The 20816-nt window shown below is 42.2% G+C and overlaps 1 protein-coding gene across 3 annotated transcripts; it reads left to right on the forward strand.

Moving 5' to 3' along the window:
* The first annotated feature begins 903 nt into the window (after positions 1-903).
* Positions 904-3106, forward strand: LOC147444629 (uncharacterized). 3 transcript variants are annotated; one of them, XR_015190125.1, is made up of 4 exons: positions 904-1166; positions 1281-1537; positions 2321-2440; positions 2536-2618. XR_015190125.1 is itself a non-coding variant. In XM_086527904.1 (4 exons), exons 1-4 carry the CDS (start codon positions 1456-1458, stop codon positions 3019-3021), a joined length of 582 nt encoding a protein of 193 aa, XP_086384030.1. In that variant the 5' UTR covers positions 1324-1455; the 3' UTR covers positions 3022-3106. The 3 variants fall into 3 exon arrangements, 2 of the variants coding, with proteins under 2 accessions (XP_086384030.1, XP_086384031.1); XM_086527904.1 differs by lacking the exon at positions 904-1166 and adding an exon at positions 2725-3106 and having other exon boundaries at positions 1324-1537; XM_086527905.1 differs by lacking the exons at positions 904-1166; positions 1281-1537 and adding exons at positions 1560-1990; positions 2725-3106.
* The last annotated feature ends 17710 nt before the right edge of the window (positions 3107-20816 follow it).

The raw sequence follows: 20816 nt of genomic DNA on the forward strand, positions 1-20816 counted from the left end.
TTTGAAGAAACTTCAACAAAGTCTTGCTTAATATTGAGTCTTATATGTGGCCCTTTTTTAGGGCGAGGAAGGTAGATATATGTGTATGCACAACAGGACGTGGCTCTTCATGTATGCTTTTCTCCCGTTACTAACAAGAAAGTTTGTAGGGAATATTTCATTAGCGATGAAAATGACAATGAGAAAGAGGTATAGCATGACATGAGCAAAAGGAGGAGAAGACCAAGTTATTTTTGTGTGCGAGGGAGGGAGGGAGGGAGGGAGGGAGAGAGAGAGAGAGAGAGATGTATTATTGATAATACAATTTGATATTATAACACAACAAAAATACCATGCGATTGTAAGCACTGGTTTAAACTTACTCTCCATAACTCTCATCTTCCTAATTGGCCTAGTTTTCACCATCAAGGCGAGGAAGTAGATACATGTGTATGCACAATAGGACGCGGTTTTTCATGAATGCTTCTTTGCGTTTACTAAGAAGAAAAGTTTGTGCATCCGCACGGTCCTCGTTCAATCCCAACCAGTTTGACATCACCAAAACGCAGCGTCCATTCTCAGCTTTGCAAATTTTGACAGAGTTGGAAACCACGTTTTTTACCCCCGTGATTTGCGATGCATTTACATTCACGCACAAGAGCACTGGCTACTATTAATTATGTTCCGCCAAGTTTGCTAATTAGGGGCGTCATGGGTTCTACCCCCTCCCATGCGAAAGTGCTCTTATTACCGATGAAAGTGACAGGATGAGGCGTAGCATGAGGTTAGCGGGAGGAGAAGACGTGGTCACTTTTGTGTGCTCTTATAATTTCTTGCCGATGAAAGTGACAATGAGAAAAAGGCATAGCATGACGTAACGGCAGAAGAAGACCTAGGCATAAGACTATGAGAGAGAGAGAGAGAGAGAGAGAGAGAGAGAAATGGCGAGGAGTAACATATGTTTGTGCCAAACAAGGAGATTGAGAGAGGGGGACGAGGTAGGGGACGTGCTGAACGTGGTGCAAGCGGACAACGTTGCTGAAGTTGGAGCCGGGCGAGTGCTGGTGAGGATAACGGTCCGCCCCATCCACCCATACGACCTCATACTCATACGCAGCGGCTTCTTTCTCAACAGTGCTTCCAGCCCTCGCGTGGTGGGCTGCGAAGGAGCTGGCATTGTGGAGAAGGTACAACGAGAGAGAGAGAGAGAGAGAGAGAGAGAGAGAGAGCGCAGGTTGATGGGGCAGAGCTTAAAGATGTGTATTTGATGAGTTTCGACCTACTATCATCTATGCTTGCAGGTGGGCCTCGGAGTGACACGTGTCCATGTGGGGCAGCGGGTAGCGCCCTGGCTGATGGAGAGCCATGGGTCCTGGCAGCAATTCGTGGAGGTGCCTCAAGAGGAAGTGTTCGCTATCCCGCCCTCTTTGTCTGATGAGGAGGCCGCCCAGATGCTCTTGAACCCGGCCACGGTTTATGGCCTCTTGGCTGACATGGCCGTCCCCCCTAATGGCGACCATTACCTTCTCCAAACACAAGCTGCCTCTGTACTCGGCAGGTACTTATATTGCCCACTCTTAAAATTATCCTAGTGTGTGGTGTGGTTTCTACACTAGTATTAGTAGGGTAGGGGTACGAGCTGGGACAAATTTGACAAAAAAACCAAGAATCAAGTGAGATGCCCTGGAGCTGGAGAAGAGGGAAACGAGCAGGGCAAGTGGAGTGCATGGAGACGGGTAGGGTCAAGGGTAGGCAGCGTCCAACTGATAAGGGACGGGAGGCAAAGCTGGGGAGGGTTTGCGTGGCTGCAAGTGTGGAATTGTTATTTGTAAAAAATTGGAATTTTGTATTTATCCGAACTGGCTAGGTGAGCTGGTTCTCTGACCGAGGTTTGAGTTAAACTTTCAGCTATCTGTGTTCGAGCCTTGCCTTGATGCCTTGTAGTTTTTGATTGGCATGGACAAAGGTGAATTGTGCACCAAAACGGAATCTGCAAAGGTTCCACCTAATGGTAGAATTTTACCACTTCGATACAAATTTCTCTCTATGCACGCCACACCTTTCCATTTCCAAGCATGCACGTATGTGTAGAGTAGAGTAATGGTGTGTGTGAGTTTGGTGCACACCACTACTCTAAAGGATTGGTAGTGAATAGACAAAAAATGCATGCATTAGCATAAATTAAACTATAGTTTTTGCATCTTTTAAGAAATCACTAAAAAAGCAGATGCTTCTCAATGTGGAAGGTAGTACACACAACATATGTGCTTTTATCGTGTAGGAAATAGGGTTTAAAAGCCCCATTTCAAGGTTTTCTCATTTTTGGATTGCCTACATACAGAAGTTATCCAACTTGCGAAATACAAGGGATTTAAGACCATCAACCTCGTGCGACGAGATGATGTAAAAGAAGAGTTAAAAGCACTCGGAGCGGATGAAGTGATCAATACCACCACCGAGGGTATGTCTTACTACGTATTGGGTACTTATTGTTACATTGTACGTCGTTTAGATTTCTTCCCTGCGTTACATGACACTCTTGATGGTTCATTGCAGATGTTGTTATGAGAGTGAAAGAAATAACCGGTGGAAAATTGGCATATGGCTCCATCGACTCAATAGCAGGCCCCTTGTCAAAGGTATCTATATTGATGAAGTTCATATTTACATACTAATTGAGGCATTAGGTAAGAATGTATGCTTAGACTTGTTTTTGACACTTAGCAAGCTATGTTGATCACACAGATCGTGGCGGCTTGCACGAGGGATAACGGTGATGTCTTCATGTTTGGTGCATTGGAATCAGATGCTATCATCAGCCTGAAGGATCTATACAGAAAAGTGAAAGTGAGGATGTGGGTTGTTTCTATGAAGCTGAGTGAAGAAAAGAGCCAACTAGATATGGAAGAGATAATTGAATTGCAAGCAAAAGGAATCATTAAGCCTCTAGTAGGTAAGTCATTTCCCTTGATTGAGTACAAGGAAGCCATTCAAGAGTCTGAAAGGCCAAAGAGAGGTGGTAAGGTCCTTTTGGTTGGCTGACAATCATCAAGGTTCACCTTAAGACAAGTACCTACAATTTTTACTTGTTAGGGACCTTGCTCAATAATACAACTCTTCCTTCTCATTGTTGATCAGTACTCTGAAAAATATCACATAGCACTCTTTCCAACATTGCTAATATTCAAAGTTCTTGAGGAGTCAAGAACTTAATGATAGAGTCTCTCTCTCTTCCCCACCCTCTTTCCCCCCTTTGTTTGTTTGCATATACATATACACAACTTAGTAACAAGCTCTCTCTCTCTCTCTCACACACACACACTCACACACACACACAAGCTCGCCACTCAACTCTCTCTTCTTCTCCCTAGCAAAATTGCCACTCACCTTCTCTCTCTCCCCCCACTTGCACACAGACGTAATTGCCACTCACCTTCTCTCTCTCCCCCCACTTGCACACAAACGTCTGTGTGCAAGTGGGGGGAGAGAGAGAAGGTGAGTGGCAATTTTGCTAGGGAGAAGAAGAGAGAGTTGAGTGGCGAGCTTGTGTGTGTGTGTGAGTGTGAGAGAGAGAGAGAGAGAGAGAGAGCTCTAATAGATAGAATTCATTATCATCCTCGAAGGTAAAATAGGATCTATGGGAGCAAAAGAAACATACCATGTGGGGTGTGTGGAGCTGATGCGTGACTTGATACTCGAGGATTGTAGAAATGACCGTTGATATTGAGAGTCCATATCGTGATTGGGAGAAGAATGAGTGTAGGGAGACCTCATGATGGTTGAAAATGTGAGAAAAGCAAGCTCTAGTGTGATCTAAAGATGAGCACTCAAGTAGGGTGTGATAAACTAAGAACTTGCAGGGGACTCTTTTGTGCATCTATGGACTTTTTTACTTACTTCCCATGCAGTTCTCAAAAGTTGATCTTAAGGGGTTTGCCACATATAACCATGTATCCCACAACTCTTTCCATACCCATGACCTCAATGGAAAGTGATCCGGACTCAAGAAGTTAGAGCGTGTATGGTGTCTGTCTTTAATTGGCAAAAGTTCGTATACACTTTTGGACATTCTTGAACTCTTTCCAAATAGACTTATAGATGCTACCAACCATAGTTGAACTCCATAAAGAAACACTTGCATCACCAAGGTATCAAAGAGATATTTTTTCAAGACCCAATATTTAATCTCTCACATATTGCACATGTTCTCAAATACATAGAAGGCTCTTTACCCAGCTTCCAAGCATCATGTTATAGGATCATTCCATTTATGATTTTGGCGAAAATCTAAAGGCCAAGGTACTTCACGCTCTCTACCACTTCAAGGGGCTCTTTATTGTACACAATGCATGGCTTCTCCTTGTTGAGAGTTTTTACAAGCATAACCTTTGTTTTGGATCCATGAAAAATCAGCCCACTTCAAGGGGCTCTTTATTATTGTACACAATGCATGGCTTCTCCTTGTTGAGAGTTTTCACAAGCATATCCTTTGTTTTGGATCCATCACAAATCAACCCACTATACAAGCAAAAGTTTTTCAAGCCAATCGTAAGCTTTTGTGCGTCTTCTAAAGAATGGGACCAAAGCACTATATCATCTACATATAACAAACACATGATCACCACGTTCCCAATCATAACCTATTCAATGCCTTCGGGTTGCATTAACTCAATTACCATGTGTTCTAATTCATTGGTGAGTAGCCCAAAAAGAGTTAGTGAAAGTGGCATCCTTGATTGACACCAATACTACTTGTGAATTTTTTTGAAATTAACTATCCCATATGTATTTGACATAGCATCTTCACATAAATACGAGATAGCACATGCATATGTTGACTTGGCAATTGGAGATCATTCATATGTCCAAAGATTCTCCCGTGGAATGCCTTCTCAAAGTCCACAAAGAAACAATATAATTCTTTGTATTTGAACCGACTATCCTCCATGAGAACTAGAATAGTGACATGGTGATCAATGGTGTTATAATGTTTTCAGAAACCCACTTGTCCATATGCTTGTTTTTCATTCTTTTCAGTCCATTTGATTAATCTTTATTTCCATGGCACATCCAAACAACCTTGCCATGAGAGAACCACTACTTATAGTCCAATAGTGATTTACATTGTTCGTAGGTCCCTCTTTATGTAAAGGTTCAATCCACTTTGTACTCTAATCATGAGGCATGTCATGCTGATTGGCAAGGTTAAACATGCCAACAATGTGTTTTCTTGCTTTTCCATTTTAGCATTTGGGTTTAATACCTCGCAAATCTCCTACCTTGTGATTGTCCAATTTTTTAAGCCCTCTAGATTCATTTCCTTGGTAAAAAAAGAAGGCATACATGAAAAAGACCCATGAAACTACATCTTTCCCACATTTCGTTGCTTATATAGATTCTTGCAATGCATATACATGTCCGTGATTCAAGTCACCAAAACTCTCAACTACCTTGCCCTCTATATTCTCAAAACTTACCACGTGCTTGTGTCTTCTCTTGAGCTTGGAGAAATTGACTTTCCATCTTCTATGCCTTTTTTTCAATAAATGCTTTGCATGCATGTAAATGCTTTTGTTTGCATGTCCGTGATTCAAGTCACCACAACTCTCAACTCCCTTGCCCTCTATATTCTCAAAACTTACCACGTGCTTGTGTCTTCTCTTGAGCTTGGAGAAATTGACTTTCCATCTTCTATGCCTTTTTTTCAATAAATGCTTTGTATGCATGTAAATGCTTTTGAGAGTCTTCCTTAACTTTGTTTGCATGTTTTTTTTTTGTTTGGCAAAATCCACAATATGTGGGTGAATATATTAAGACAAACCAAAAATTACATGAAGGTCTGTGCTTGCCACGAGCCACGGAAGCCCAATACAACCATCTATCCTCAACCATTACCAGACAAGAACATCCTGAGATTGCCATGGACCATGCCAAGCCTGCCACTCCTAGCACAAGACCTCCCCAAGATGCCAGACAACGCATACTAACCAGCCAGATACAAATGAAGATACATAGGCTGATTAGGCAGCCACCCTCAACAACCATAAGATACCGTATAGCTGAAGAAAAGGGGGCGGGGCCCAAAGTCCCCATCACCCACCTGGACCAACGAGGTGCCACCACAAGGGAGATACCCTCCAATGTGCTTCTCGAGAGCCTGAAGCCAACGAAAAGAAGAACCTGACAACATACAACCAACGAGCACCAAGAGCGCGACTTTCATCATCAACCAAACACCAAGAAGTGGGGTACAAAAGTCGAGGGCTATCACAAATCATAACAGTGCTGCCACAACCATATCATCCCCCCTCAGTCCCCATGCCCCATCTAACACCAGCCAACTCCAGATCCAAGATACTAAGAACAACCTGCACGAACCAAGCCCTCACCTCCCCTGTTTCAGTAATGCTGTACCACTTGTAACCAAAGAACCCAAACCATCTCGGTCCAGTGTCGAGCAGCAACATCGAAAACACCTAGGCGCACGATTTGCCCTCCGGAAGAGAGCTGGTAGCCGCCAAGCCGTAAAGCAAAAAATGGCATCTTTTGCTATCAGCTAGGCTCCACCCCAGAGCACCCCCCCTCCCCACACTGAGCCGACCTCTCCCATGCGCCTCTGAACCTGCAACGCATCCAAAACCCGGCTTGAGCACCGTGGCAAACCTCCAGATGATCCACCGAACGGGCACCCAACCCGCTGTGAGATTGCTGCAGCTGTTCATCGAGCAGGGCGGTAGGGTTTCCTTCGCGTACACGAAATCGTAAAGCATTAGAAAGACTACTTAAACTTACCTTTATGTGCATCTTAACTCATCGAGTACATGCTTCTTTAAATCAAACGTGTTCTTCTTTGAGCGACCTCTTATTGATGGCTTTGCAAGACATATGCTTCATGGCAAAGTATTTCTTTGCACAAGTACAAATGGACCGACACCATGGAGTCGACCCTTCGACTTTCTCTTTCGTTAGACACGTAAGCGAGCAACCTGGTGGAGGTGGAACGGCTTCAAGCCACCTCAATCATCTGCAAGATTGTTGGCACTCGACCCAACAGAGGCGAGGTGATGACCTACTCTGGGCTTGGCTCCTCACCAAAGTGGGCAAGATCACTGATGTGCAACTTCTTGGGAGAGGATATTACCAAATTGAGTTTAAGTCTCCAGAGATGGCGGCCAAAGTGGTTTCGATGAGCCCGCTCGGCATTCGGGCGGCTCGAACGTTTTTCTTTCAGTGGCGCCATGGCTTCGACCTGACTACAGATTTTCTCGATGAGGAGGCAGATAGCCCCAACTCAGTCTGCTTCCCTGGGCTAAGGCAAGAATATCTTCCTTTGCTTTCCATGATTGGCTCCATGTTCGAGGCGGTCTTGGAAACCCCACGGACTTCAGCTTCTATTGTGGCCAAGGCTACTGGGTTACCCACTATACGGGTCCTTGTTCAGGACACTCACACCCTCCCAAAGGAGGTTCTTTTACCGAGTGGATGGAGGGTGCATTAGTCAGAGTGTGGAGTATTTGGGCCTCCCAAACCCGTGTTTCATCTACAGGTAGATATGCCATCTTGCATAGGTCTATCCACGCATGAGAGCGTGAACTGCTTCAACACTGTCGTCCACTAGGACAAGCCCGTCTTTGAGCTCATAGGTCCCCTCTATAGGGGCCTTGGAGACCGTCCGAGATCCAGATCCAACAGAGACAGCTCGCCAACCTGAGGAGGGTTGGCACAAGGCTTGCGGCTGCCGTTGATAGGGCCAGGCTCCTCGCCTTGGTGGTCGCCATCTTGCTCCCCGCTAGGAGTGGGTCCCTAAGAGGAACCACTTCGGGCCCCTATAGAAGAGACCAACATAGACTCTCCCTCTTCCTCCTTGTCAGTGTAGGGGAAGCCACCCCACTCGTGCCCCCCCCCCCCCCCCCCCTCAACCGCCATCTCCCCCTCCACTAGTGCCCCAGCCTCCTTCCGACTCCCCTCCAAATTCCACTTTATCTCCCCCCGCAATCTCCTCACCTCCTCCTCTTGCTCCCTCCCCTCCACCATATCCTCATCCCTCTCCTCCTCCTGCTGTTGGGTCTGTGATCTCTCATGCTGCCTGTCGCTCCTTAGGTAGCACCTTTGCTTCAAGTCGTCTGGCTCAAGAGAGCCAACCCTCTCTCTAACCTCCTCTTCTGGTGGAGACCTCGGCCTTTGCAGCTATTCTAGTGGGCCTCTCTAGCTTTGACATCAGTAGACGTTGGGACCTCTTCAACTATGATTTACCCGCGACCCCCATGCAAACCTAGAGGCGGCTTGTTTTCGAGTACACGTTCTATTCTTGGCAGCACATGGTAAAGATATTGTGTATTTTGCAATGGGTTAGTCTTTTCCACTATGCGGTCATGAGGGCTGGACTCTGGATTTAGTGCTCGGCTTGCTTCAGACTTAGGCCATGGAGTTCTTCCACCACCAAGGGGAGCTTGGGACCACAACTCTCGTACAGACTTTGTGTCCTTTGGCTAAGTTCACAGTGACCTTGCCATATGCTATAGGATGCAGGTACATTATGGTTCACTTCTTGGGCATGGGTTTGACACAAGTTGCAAACTTTCTCAAAACAGATCTGCAAAAACGTGCTTAGTTTTTGATGCTTGTGCTGAGCTCCAATGGTGCTCCCAATCCGTGAGCTCTGATACCATTTGAAGTGCGCGTGCGAGAGCGTGTGTGTGTGTGTGCATCAATGGAGAAGAGAGAAGAAGAGATGATGGACTCCAAACACAATATCACTTCATTCATGAGGTACTTGAGGACAAGCGATTGCAGCTTGCCAAGATTCACACCATTGAGAATCCTGCTGATTTGCTCACAAAAGGCTTACCTTCAGAGAGGTTTGCACATTGGAGTGTGTTTTATTTGCGAGCTTTTGATTTCGAGCTTTTGCAATCAAAACCAGTTTTGTGAGCTTTTTTATTTTAGTTTCAAAATATTTTCTAACTACACAAAAAAATTAATCCAAAACAAAGACATCAGTATATGATACACACCAGAAAACATCTATCATCTTGCAACAACTTGGCTTTAGATTTAGAGTCTCTTTTAACGATGCAAAAAATGTTCAAAAAAAGAGACATTACTCACACGATACGCACCAAAAACATGTACAAGTTTCCAAAAGCCCTAGTTTTGAGCTTGTACAATCGTCTAGATAGATACCACAAAGCATGCTTCTTTAAAAAAAAAGTATTCAAAAAAGTTTCAAAAGGTGGGGAAAAGCTACTACACAACTCATACATTAGAGAAATCTCCTTCAATGCATACCTCTACATGACATTCTCTAAGGTTTAGGTTCACTACACCACATGCTTTATCTTGCGGGTTTGCCCTAATACAAATGCAAGGTTTGTGGGAGTTAGTGCAGGTTGATGAATGACCATGTGCTCTTTTGGTTGAAGCCCAAGAATATTCACATCTTTTATATTCTTGCAATTCACAAAGAAATATTCAATAGGACAATATCATCTCACAATGAATAACTAAACACCTCAAACTTACTCTCTTTAATATGCTAGGCTAGAGAGAGAGAGAGAGAGAGAGAGAGAGAGAGAGAGAGAGAGAGATGTCCTTTGTCAAAGCTTAATAAAGGTGTCTGCATTAGTGTTTGATATGGATGTTAGAGAGAGTAGATAGTTCACAAATGCAATGCAATTAAGATCACTTCAAGAACATGCACAATAAAACCCTAGATGTCCTAATATTCTTGAAAAAACAATAGAGAGTGCGTTCAATTTTATTTCAACATCTTTTACATTCTTACAATTCACAAAGAAATATTCATTAGGACAATATCATCTCACAATGAATGACTACACACCTCAAACTTACTCTCTTTAATATGCTAGGCTAGAGAGAGAGAGAGAGAGAGAGAGAGAGAGAGAGAGAGAGAGAGAGAGAGAGAGAGAGAGAGAGAGAGAGAGAGAACATTTAGAGAAATCCGTATTCAAACTTACTCTCTTTTAATATGCTAGGCTATACAAAGGGGGGGGGGGGGGGAGAGAGAGAGAGGAGAAGAAGAAGAAGAAGAAGAAGAAGAAAGTTTTAACGTCGTAGGAAACTATCCCAAGAGACCTTAAAGATCTAGCCGACGAGGAGTTGAACTCAAGACCTGTTATTCAAGAGAGAAATGGCATAACCAATCTACCACACTTGGGTGATATAAAGGTTATACCATTTTCCTCTTTTTATTGGCGCACACACACACCCACACACACACACACACCCGAGAAGAAGAAAGTTTTAACGTCGTAGGAAACTATCCCAAGAGACCTTAAAGATCTAGCTGACGAGGAGTTGAACTCAAGACCTGTTATTCAAGAGGGAAATGGCATAACCAATCTACCACACTTGGGTGATAGAAAGGTTATACCATTTTCCTCTTTTTATTGGCGCACACACACACACACCCACACACACACACACACCCGAGAAGAAGAAAGTTTTAACGTCGTAAGAAACTATCCCAAGAGACCTTAAAGATCTAGCCGAGGAGGAGTTGAACTCAAGACCTGTTATTCAAGAGGGAAATGGCATAACCAATCTACCACACTTGGGTGATAGAAAGGTTATACCATTTTCCTATTTTTATTGGCACACACACACACCCACACACACACACCCGAGAAGAAGAAAGTTTTAACGTCATAGGAAACTATCCCAAGAGACCTTAAAGATCTAGCCGATGAGGAGTTGAACTCAAGACCTGTTATTCAAAGGGAAATGGCATAACCAATCTACCACACTTGGGTGATAGAAAGGTTATACCATTTTCCTCTTTTTATTGGCGCACACACACACACACCCACACACACATACACCCGAGAGAGAGAGAGAGAGAGAGAGAGAGAGAGAGAGAGAGAGAGAGAGAAATCCGTATTTAAAACAAAGCTTAATAAGGTGTCTGCATTAGTGTTTGATATGGATGTTAGAGAGAGTAGATAGTTCACAAAAGCAATGCAATTAAGATCACTTCAAGAACATGCACAATAAAACCCTAGATGTCCTATGTCAACATTCTTGAAATGAAAAATAGAGAGTGCGTTCAATAATTGTTTCAAGAACTAAGGATGTGATACTAAAATATCTTTTCCACATATAGACCACAAACCACCTTTTTGGGACACTCCTCATAGACTATGTCATCCCCCTCCAAGCACAAACAATATTGATAAACCTCACCACATGCCTTGCCAAGACCTCCACATCCTGAAAACACATCTAGCACATCATCTGAGTCATCCGTGAAGGTTTCAAAGAGCCATCTACACATGTAAATTTAAAATATACAAGTCATTTTTTCACTATAAATGAAAGATCAATTCACATTAAAATGATTATCTCCTCATCTGTAGAAGTCCTGTGACCTCTTTGTTCCACCTCTGATAGGTATATCAAGAACAATGGTGCGTTATTGATGCTCCTCCATTAAAAAGCTTCGTGATGTAGGAAACATGCGAGGAGAGACTTTCTCCCTTGCCTCCCTATTGTATGTGGGAATAACAACATCCGCTCGACAAAAAACTCCCACCGTGAGATCAATTACCTACATATAAGCATACATTGTACACACTTAAATCAAAATCAGCTTAATAATACAATCTTTCACAACAACATGGTATTTTGATTCACCTCCTCTAGTGTATCTGGGTGTCTATATCCCCCATTACACATGAGATTCCATGTGCGATGAAGTCGTAACCCAGCCTTTATAGCATGGGTAATAATCTCTTCAATATGTTGTGCAAGACATAGAGTCACGAAAAAACCTTCATCTGCCAAGAAAGGTTATGCTACATCCATCACACCTTGCACAAGAGAAGGCAAAATAATATTCCATAGCGGATTTTTTTTTGCTTAATCCACCTTTAAAAAGATGTTTAGAATGAGTTTTTCAAGTAATATGGATCAAACAAAAAGCATAAACAAAAACTTTGAGTAACCTGCTCAAATTGGGCCTAAACCATCCACCAACAAAGAAGTAGGGAAATCCGCAAAGATAAGACGAAACACCTCTCGACAAGGTGCTCCACAATGGTGATACAAGCCAAGACTTTGAGTGCTCAAATTTTTTTTAATGCTACACACAAAACGTTTGTTGCGTAGTACACCATCCACCTTGAACATTCCATTGATGTTGATAACACAAGCCACAAAACCTTTCTTTTACCTTTGAATGGCAAAATCATCAACATTAGCCATATCAACTAGAAGAGCATCTACCACAGTCAAAAACTGAAAACCTACAAATTTTCATTAAAAAATTATCTTAATTACAAGCAACATAGAATTGTTTTGCACTATAAAAAAAACAAATATTTAACAAGTAGAAACTTACCGGTGTTCCATGAGGTTGGTCGCCTTGATGAAGTTGGTCACTCCATGACTGACTCAACCACTACTGAAATGCTTTTTTCATTGCTTTCTTTAGGCATGTCAATCTTTAGCCCTCCTAATGCATAGGTTGTTTTGCTGTGGTCACCCATGTTTGACCCACTCGCATGATTTTGATGCTCTCTTTGAGGAGGTAGTGAATGATTTCTTTCTTGTGTTCTTTGTGAGCCCCCATCCACAGTCAAGTCATGATTGTGATCGATGTCTTCTAAATGCTCTAAAGAAGCAGTTTGGTTTTTACCTTTGTCTTTATTCTCTTCCAAAAACTATACCAAAAGAAAAGTTTAATGATATAATGAAAAATAATTTAGCATTTACAAACTCAAGTCATTTTAAAAAAAATAGAACTTACTTTCTTGTGCATTTTTTCATGCATGAGAGAGAGAGAGAGAGAGAGAGAGAGAGAGAGAGAGAGAGAGAGATCAAATGCTAACGAGTTCAAGGCTAGTGGACTTGAATGCTAATAGAGAAATTGCATATTATAATAGAAGAATATAATAATATGAGAATAAAGAAATTGAATATGAGAATATCAAACTCAACTTTGCTTAGAGTCAACTTGATGTAAAAAACAAAGTGTTATACTTACTTGCATGTAAGTCTAGTTCTTGCTTTGGGATCACCCCAAAAGGGTAGTCCAGCCATGATGGGCAAGTTCTGCACTCCCACATAGAAATACCCTTCTCTACCATAGAACCGGGATACATGGTATTTTCATCCTCTAGCTTTGACCAATCTTCAGTAACCATAGGCAGAGTAGCAAGTGTACCATTTAAAACACATTCAGACATCCATCTACACCATAACAACATCTAATCTCTTGAGAAAAATAATTTCAATAAGAGCCAAAGACATTGTTGGTTCATGTGATTTCACCTGTATAAAATCATTTTACAAGATTCTTGTAGCTCTGGCATTTTGGAAGAGTCCCCGAAACTTTTAACATCTCCTATAAGTTGAGGAAAATCTTGCAAGCCATGATTTCTTAATTGCACCTATGGTAGTCATTCAAATCATAAAACAATGCAACAAAATCTACATTTATTAGGAAAAGGTGACCAATTTAGAAAACAACCTTGAAAAAAGTGTTACCATATACATGTGGTAGTGATGTGTGTGAACACACTAGGACCGCCAGGGGCATTTTTTCCCTCTTTAGGAGGTTTTTTCCCCCGAGCATTGTATATACACCCATCACTCTAGGGCTATCTATCTTTCCATTGCATACTAAGTAACACACTCTCTGTTGTGTGCCTTGAGCGTCCTTCGTCTTCTCCAAGCTGTGTGCGTTTCTTTGCAACCCTAATTCCAACAATTGGTATCAGAGCAGGTTACATCCTCCCGGGCTTAGTCGCCAGCTGCTCCAGCACATGCCTGCTCACTTTCTCCGATTACAGTGAGGTTTGGCAAGCCTTCGCAGGTCGACAAATATTTCGGGCGAGCTCGAGGAGCTCAGTCTGCTTAGATTTTTGATTCGGGCTCATTTGGGCCTCCGTTTCCACTACAGGCAGGTCGGCACAGGCTATTTAGTCATTTTGTGCAGAATTTCTGTCAGTGCCAATTTCTGCATAACAGGTGCCTTACAGTCTTCTACGGTTTGTGCTATATAGCAGGTGTTGTTCCCGCTCTGTTTCTCCTATTTTTGGGCAATTTTCACATCAGGTGCAACATTTACCATGGCTGACAACAACATAGATGTGTTCAAGATGTTTACTGCTGAGGACAGGTTGGATGGGGACAACTACCCTATGTGGGCTTATATGATGCAACATGTTCTTGTGTCAAAGGGTGTCTGGAACATTGTGCAGGGAATTGATGTACATCCCGGTTCTGAGAATGTAGGCGATGTTGAGGATGTTGCAGGTCTTGCTGCAAGGATTGCCGCTATTAGAGTTGTTTTTCCTATGGCAGAACAAGCTCGTTGGGATGTAAAGGATGCGCAGGCTCATGCATTGATTGCGTTGTCTGTAAAGCGCACCACTGTTCCTCCCATTCGTTCAGCAAAATCTGCAAAACAGGCTTGGGATATTCTAGCAGGTCTTTATGCAAGCCGTAATGAGGCTAAAATTGCTTTGCTGCGTAAAGAGATGGAGTCGAAGTTTATGCATGAGGAAGATGATATGGAAACTTTCCTTGCTGGTGTCAAGGATATCAATGAGAAACTTATTTCTACAGGTGAAGCCATTTCAGACAGTTCCCTTGTGCAGACTGTTCTTGATGCCTTACCAGATTCCTACCAGACTTTTGCTAGTACTTGGAGACTTATGACCCAAGGAAATCCAGAAGTTGTCAAGTTTGATGCACTATGCACATTGCTGTTGCAAGAGTCACTTTCCAAAAAAAAAGGACTAGACAACGTGTAGTTGAACAGGCTTTTATTGCTTCTTAAAGAAAGGGGTGGTAGCAGCAATGCAGTCACTTCTTATGGTTATGCTGTGAGTGGCAAAACTTCTGTTCCTAATGCTTCTGCTGGTAGCACTTCGTCTGGCAATTCTTGTGATAAGGGCAAAAAGAAGATGCGTTGCCATTATTGTAAAGCTAATTTATCACTTGATCAAGCACTGTCCTAAGTTGAAGGCCAAAGAGGCTAAGAAGAAAGAGGGTGGTTCCACTACAAATGCAGCCATTGTTGAGTCTTATGTGAAGGGAGACTGTGTTGCTAATGTTGATGCAGAATGGGCTTTTAGCATAGAGTGCACTTACAATCCTGCTGTCCATGATGCATGCTTGTCAGTTGCTGCAGATTCACATGTGTGGTATTTCGACAGTGGTGCTACAAAGCACATTACCTCACATCGTGAATTGTTTACCTCTCTCGAGTCTGTCCCTCATGGGAATTCAGTCACTTGTGCCAACAATGCCTCTTATCCGGTTCAGGGAGTTGAAAAGATTGTGCTTACTGCTGCAAATGGCAGTTCCTTCACACTTGTTGATGCACTTTATGTACCTGGGATCAAGAAGAATCTCTTGTCTGTATCCGCACTTGCTAGACTTGGACTTGTAGTCAAATTTGTGGATGACACATGTACAGTTCATGATCTCAGTTCTGGTGATGAAATTGTTGCATCTGGCCTTTTCTGCGTGGGCTGTATAAACTCACTTTGTATGACAAGTGTGGACAAAATTTTGCAAATGCAGTTGCACATTCAAGGGGTATTTCAAATGCAAAACTTTGGCATGCACGTTTTCGTCATCTGGATTTTGCTAGTTTGCTGCGTTTGCAGAAATCTGATATGGTTGCTTCTTTGCCGCCTCTTGAAGCACCTGTCAAACATGTTTGTGAAGGCTGTATTTTGGGTAAGATGAAACGTTCTAAGTTTCCAAAGGATGGTTCAGATCGGGCCACATGCAGGTTGCAGCTTGTGCATAGTGATGTTTGTGGGCCCATGCAAACTCCGTCCTTGGGCAATTACCTGTACTTCGTGACTTTCGATGATGATAACTTCAGGCATGCATAGGTATTTCCGCTTAAAGCGAAGTTCGAAGTTTTTATGTGCTTCAAACAATTTCCGGCTATGGCTGAAAATGTCTCGAATTGTACTATGGGCACCCTCCGTTCCGATCGAGGGGGGGAGTATATGTCTCATGAATTCAATGCATTTCTGGCTAGTCGTGGGATAAAACACCAATGTACAATGCCTTATAGACCTTAGCAAAATGGTGTTGCTGAGAGGAAAACAGGTCACTTACGGAAATGGCACAATGTATGGTCAAAAATCAAGCTTTGCCGCATTCCTTTTGTCTTGAGGCCATCATGTGTGCCACTTATGTACTAAACAGGTGTCCTACGAAAGCTTTGCTGTCTATTACTCCATATGAAGCATGGCATGATAGAAAGCCTTCTATTGAGCACATGTGTGTTTTTTGCTGTTTGGCATATGCTTTGGTGCCACAAACACAACGTAGAAAATTGGATGATAAGGCTGTCAAATGTATTTTTGTTGGTTATAGTGTTGAAAGCAAAGGTTACAGGTTGTATCATCCGCAAACAAACCCTATTCTAGTTTCAAGGGATGCAGTGTTTGTGGAAGATTCTGTTCAGCCCTTGCTGTCATGTACTAGAGACAGTAATGTAAGGTCACATGACATTTATGACACTTTGTTGTCTCTTTTCAGTGGTGGAAATACGAATGTAAGTTCCAATGAGGCAAATGTACAACCTATGTGGGTTTCTAAAAATGTTATAGATCAGCCTATTACTGATGCAGATTGACATGATGTACTTGATGAGGAAAGGGCTGAAAATGAGCAGGCTAGAGGTATGCCAAAATGGTTGGTGCACACTCTGCGTGACAGTAAATTGGATGGACCTCTGTCTAGTCGTACTCATTCAGGCTCTCGCCATGCATCTTATGCATCAGATTGTTATGCTTTGGCTATGTCTAGCTTACATGATGTTGAGTAACCTTTGTCTTTTAATGAAGCACATAATTCAAAAAATTGGATGGCTGCCATGAAATCAGAATATAATGCACTTATAGAAAATGACACATGGAATTTATGTGATTTTCTTGGCATCAAGGCCATTGGTACGAAGTGGGTTTACAAGTTGAAACACAAGCCGGATGGTGAGATCGATCGCCATAAGGCTCGACTTGTTGCAAAGGGTTATGCACAGCAAAAAGGCATAGATTATGAAGAGACTTTTGCTCCCACTTGTCATATGACTAATGTGAATTTTCTATGTGCATTGGTAGCTCATTTTGGTTGGGATGTACATCAATCAGACATTGTTACCGCTTTCTTGAATGGTGACATATTTGAGGAAGTTTATGTAACTCAGCCTCGCGGTTTTGTCATAAAAGGACAAGAGGACAAAGTGTGTAGATGTAAGAAGGCTTTGTATGGGTTCAATCTCCTCGTGCATGGTATGAGAAAGATGACACTCATTTGGTCAAACAAGGCTTTCATAACATTGTATGTAAAGCGTGAGGGTGATGTACTTCTCATTGTGGTTATTTATGTCGATGATTTGTTGATCACTGGACCAAATGAGAGACATATTGCTGAATTTAAGGCTGATTTGAATGCTATTTTCAAGATGAAAGATTTGGGGTTGTTGCATCATTACTTGGGTATATAGTTTGAGCAGTGTGATGGTGGTATTGCCTTGTGTTAGAAAAGTTACATAGAGACATTGCTATGTAAGTTTGGACTTGAGGATTGCAAACCTATTGCCACTCCCATGGAAACAGGTTTGAAGTTGAGTCTTCATGATGCTGGCGATTCTGTTGATGTCACTCTTTACCAAATTGTTGTTGGCTGCCTCATTTATGTATGCAACACGAGGCCAGATATTCAGTTTGCAGTCTCACAAGTCAGGAGATTTGTACATAGCCCAGGGTCTAAGCATTGGCAGGCTATCAAGATGATTTTCTGCTACCTTAATGGCACTTTACATCTTGGCTTGCTTTATCCCAAGGGGGGATCATTGCAGCCAGACTTAGATGCTTCTTCGGACTCAGATTGGGCTGGTTGTTTTGACACGCGAGTGTCCACAAGTGGTTTTTGTTTCATGCTTGGCAGTTCATGTATTTCATGGTTGAGCAAGAAGCAACCTACTATGGCCACTTCGAGTTGTGAGGCTGAGTACAGGGCAGTCTTCACAGCTACGGTTGAGTGTGTATGGCTCAGACGCCTTATGGCTGATTTGGGTGTTGGACAGGACACTGCCAACACTATCTACACTGACACCCAGAGCGCATTGGCAGTTGCGAGGAACCCAGTTTTTCATGCTCGCACAAAGCACATTGAGGTGCATTACCAGTATGTCAGGGAGAGGCTCTCAGCAGGAGAGATCAGCTTGGCTTATGTGCCAACATAGGACAACCTTGCAGATCTTTTCACAAAGGCATTGTCTCGTGAGAAGCTTGAAGCTTTCTGCAAAGCTTTGGGCTTACTCCCCTTTGTGGACTGATCATGTCCTTAGGGCATGTCACTTCCCTTTACTCATGTGCCAGCTCTCATTCACCGCATCACTCGAGGGGGGATTTGTTACCATATACATGTGGTAGTGATGTGTGTGAACACACTAGGACTGCCGAGGCAGTTTTTCCCTCTTTAGTAGGTTTTTCCCCCAAGAATTGTATATACGCCCATCACTCGAGGGCTATCTATCTTTCCATTGCATACTAAGTAACACACTCTCTGTTGTGTGCCTTGAGCTTCCTTCGTCTTCTCCAAGCTGTGTGCGTTTCTCTGCAACCCCAATTCCAACAAAAAGCTTCAAATCCATCTGGCAATCTTCAACCTCCAACCTTCTTATTATCAACAAAGCTTCATCATGTATGTGAGCCCAATAAACTTCTTTTCTAATGTAAGCCCTAAAGTGCTTCACATCACCAAAGTGAGAAAAGACTGGATCTTTGGCCTGTGTAAGACTCATCATCTCCAATATATATTTTTTCGTTCATTATAAACCAAAAAAATTAAACACCATCTTATGTAAGTATATTCATATAGCGTTCATGTAAAAATTCTATGCTTAAGTAGAATTTAACTCTCTTTTTATGTCACTATTTTCATTAGAATTTAAAAACATAAACAAAACACTAAAAAAAAGTATTGATACCTTTCAGAAGGTAGTTTTGAGGAGCACAAAGCATTTAACTTGTCTCGTGTGATTTTTACCATGGATGGATCATCCCACTTCACATCAAAGAGCAACTCGAAAAATTCCTCGCCATGAGTTGGATTGGCGATTGTCAAAAACTTATAACCTCTATCCTTCAATCGAGCTTCTTCTTGTCTAGTTGCCTTTTGCAATCGCCTTTCAAACTCCACATTATCTAATCCAAGAGATTTCAAATTTGCTGTTTCCTTTGAAATAAATGCATTAAAATCATCCTACACAACGACAATTACATTCAATGAATGAATTGTAAACTATCTGAAAAAAAAATATAGTTAAAACTTAATTCAACAATTCACCTTCCAAACCAATTGAGAAATCAACACACAAGGAGAATTATACCAAGGAGGAACTCCTTGATATAATCTACTCTCAACTGCCATCTCTATCTCAGTCCACTTTTTGTCCTCTTGAGTGAGACGTGCAAGAATGCTCTTTTTATTGGCGATACCAAATTTTCGGAACATGTATACCTCATGCCCAAGATTTGGTTTCACTGTTGATCGTGAAATGCTACAATAAATATATAAACAAATGAAAAATGATAATTCAAAAGCGAGATTAATTTAGAAATACAAAAAGACCACAAATTTACAACTTACACATTAGTGGTGTCAAGAGCGAGCAATAGTTTGGCCTCTTTTTTTTTTCTACTTCCAAAAATTGGCATCTCACACTCACATGATATTCCTCATTATCATGCCATACTTCACAAAAGAACACCAAATTAGCCAAAGGAGAAGATACAGCTAGATCTAGCAAATAATTAGTGCATCGAGATTACTTCTTACCTTCTTTTATGCGTTGCATCCATGTTTTCAACCGATGGTTTCCATCCCATACCAAAAATTGATGCCCTCGAAGCTCTTGCCACTCCTTATTGAGTTGATTATCAAATGCAACACTCTTTACTCACCAAATAGGATCCCAAGTACCTTCCACAAGAGGAGTGATAGGCATGTAAGAGCCGAAAGAATCTTTCACTGATACCAAACAAGATCCCATTGTATCCAAGTAAGCAACATTGTCAAAACTAGGAATCAACCAAGATGCAGAATCTGTAGCCACTCGTACAGCTTCATGAGCCACCAAACGACATAAAGGTATAAGTGGAGGGTTGCTTCTTCGTTTTAAGTAAAATTGACTTAAAACATACTTCATAATCCCCAACGGGATTTTCTTCCCCAAGTGTCAAGAATGTTGGGCCACATCCTCCTCACCAATCCCATCAGACTCTATTAAATCTTCATCTTCAGCATCCTCACCTGTTTCAACCTCCACGGTCAACTCTCGAGACTCCTCTCCTCTGTCAACATCCTCACTCTCCAAATGGTTAGAACCTTCCTCCATGGCACCTTCATCATCAACAAAGATGCATTTTCTACGTCTCTTTCCCCCTCGTTTGAAATGAGGACTACGAGTAGCAACTGCATGAGAAGATGCCTCTTGATCGATTGGATGCCTTCTCTTGGAAGGACCGGATCTCAAGGTCATGCATGGAGAATCAAATGTTCTCTTGATTGACTTGTTGCCTCGTCTTTTGGGAGCCATACATTTCTACATCATCATACAAAAAGCACAACAAGATTAACATGGCCATCAAAAAACTCAGTTTAAATATCTACAACTACAAACACTTTTTAATGCGGCTGCATTTCATGCCAAACACGCATGTACATAGTTTAATGCATTTCTTGGCAAACACCCATATACCCATTTCATGGAAAACACACCCATTTCATGCTAAACACATATGTACAAGAAATTGCCTGATTTTCTGCCGAATTGCTGT

The sequence above is a fragment of the Adiantum capillus-veneris genome, chromosome 13 (assembly GCF_014529385.1).
Source record: "Adiantum capillus-veneris isolate H3 chromosome 13, ASM1452938v2, whole genome shotgun sequence".
Taxonomy (NCBI): Eukaryota; Viridiplantae; Streptophyta; class Polypodiopsida; order Polypodiales; family Pteridaceae; genus Adiantum; species Adiantum capillus-veneris.

Coding starts and splice junctions, on each gene's coding strand:
- LOC147444629 (XM_086527904.1), top strand. CDS start 1,456: ATGGCCTCTTGGCTGACATGGCCGTCCCCCCTAATGGCGACCATTACC. Junction 1,538..2,320: donor GCTGCCTCTGTACTCGGCAG/GTACTTATATTG, acceptor GCCTACATACAG/AAGTTATCCAACTTGCGAAA. Junction 2,619..2,724: donor TAGCAGGCCCCTTGTCAAAG/GTATCTATATTG, acceptor TTGATCACACAG/ATCGTGGCGGCTTGCACGAG.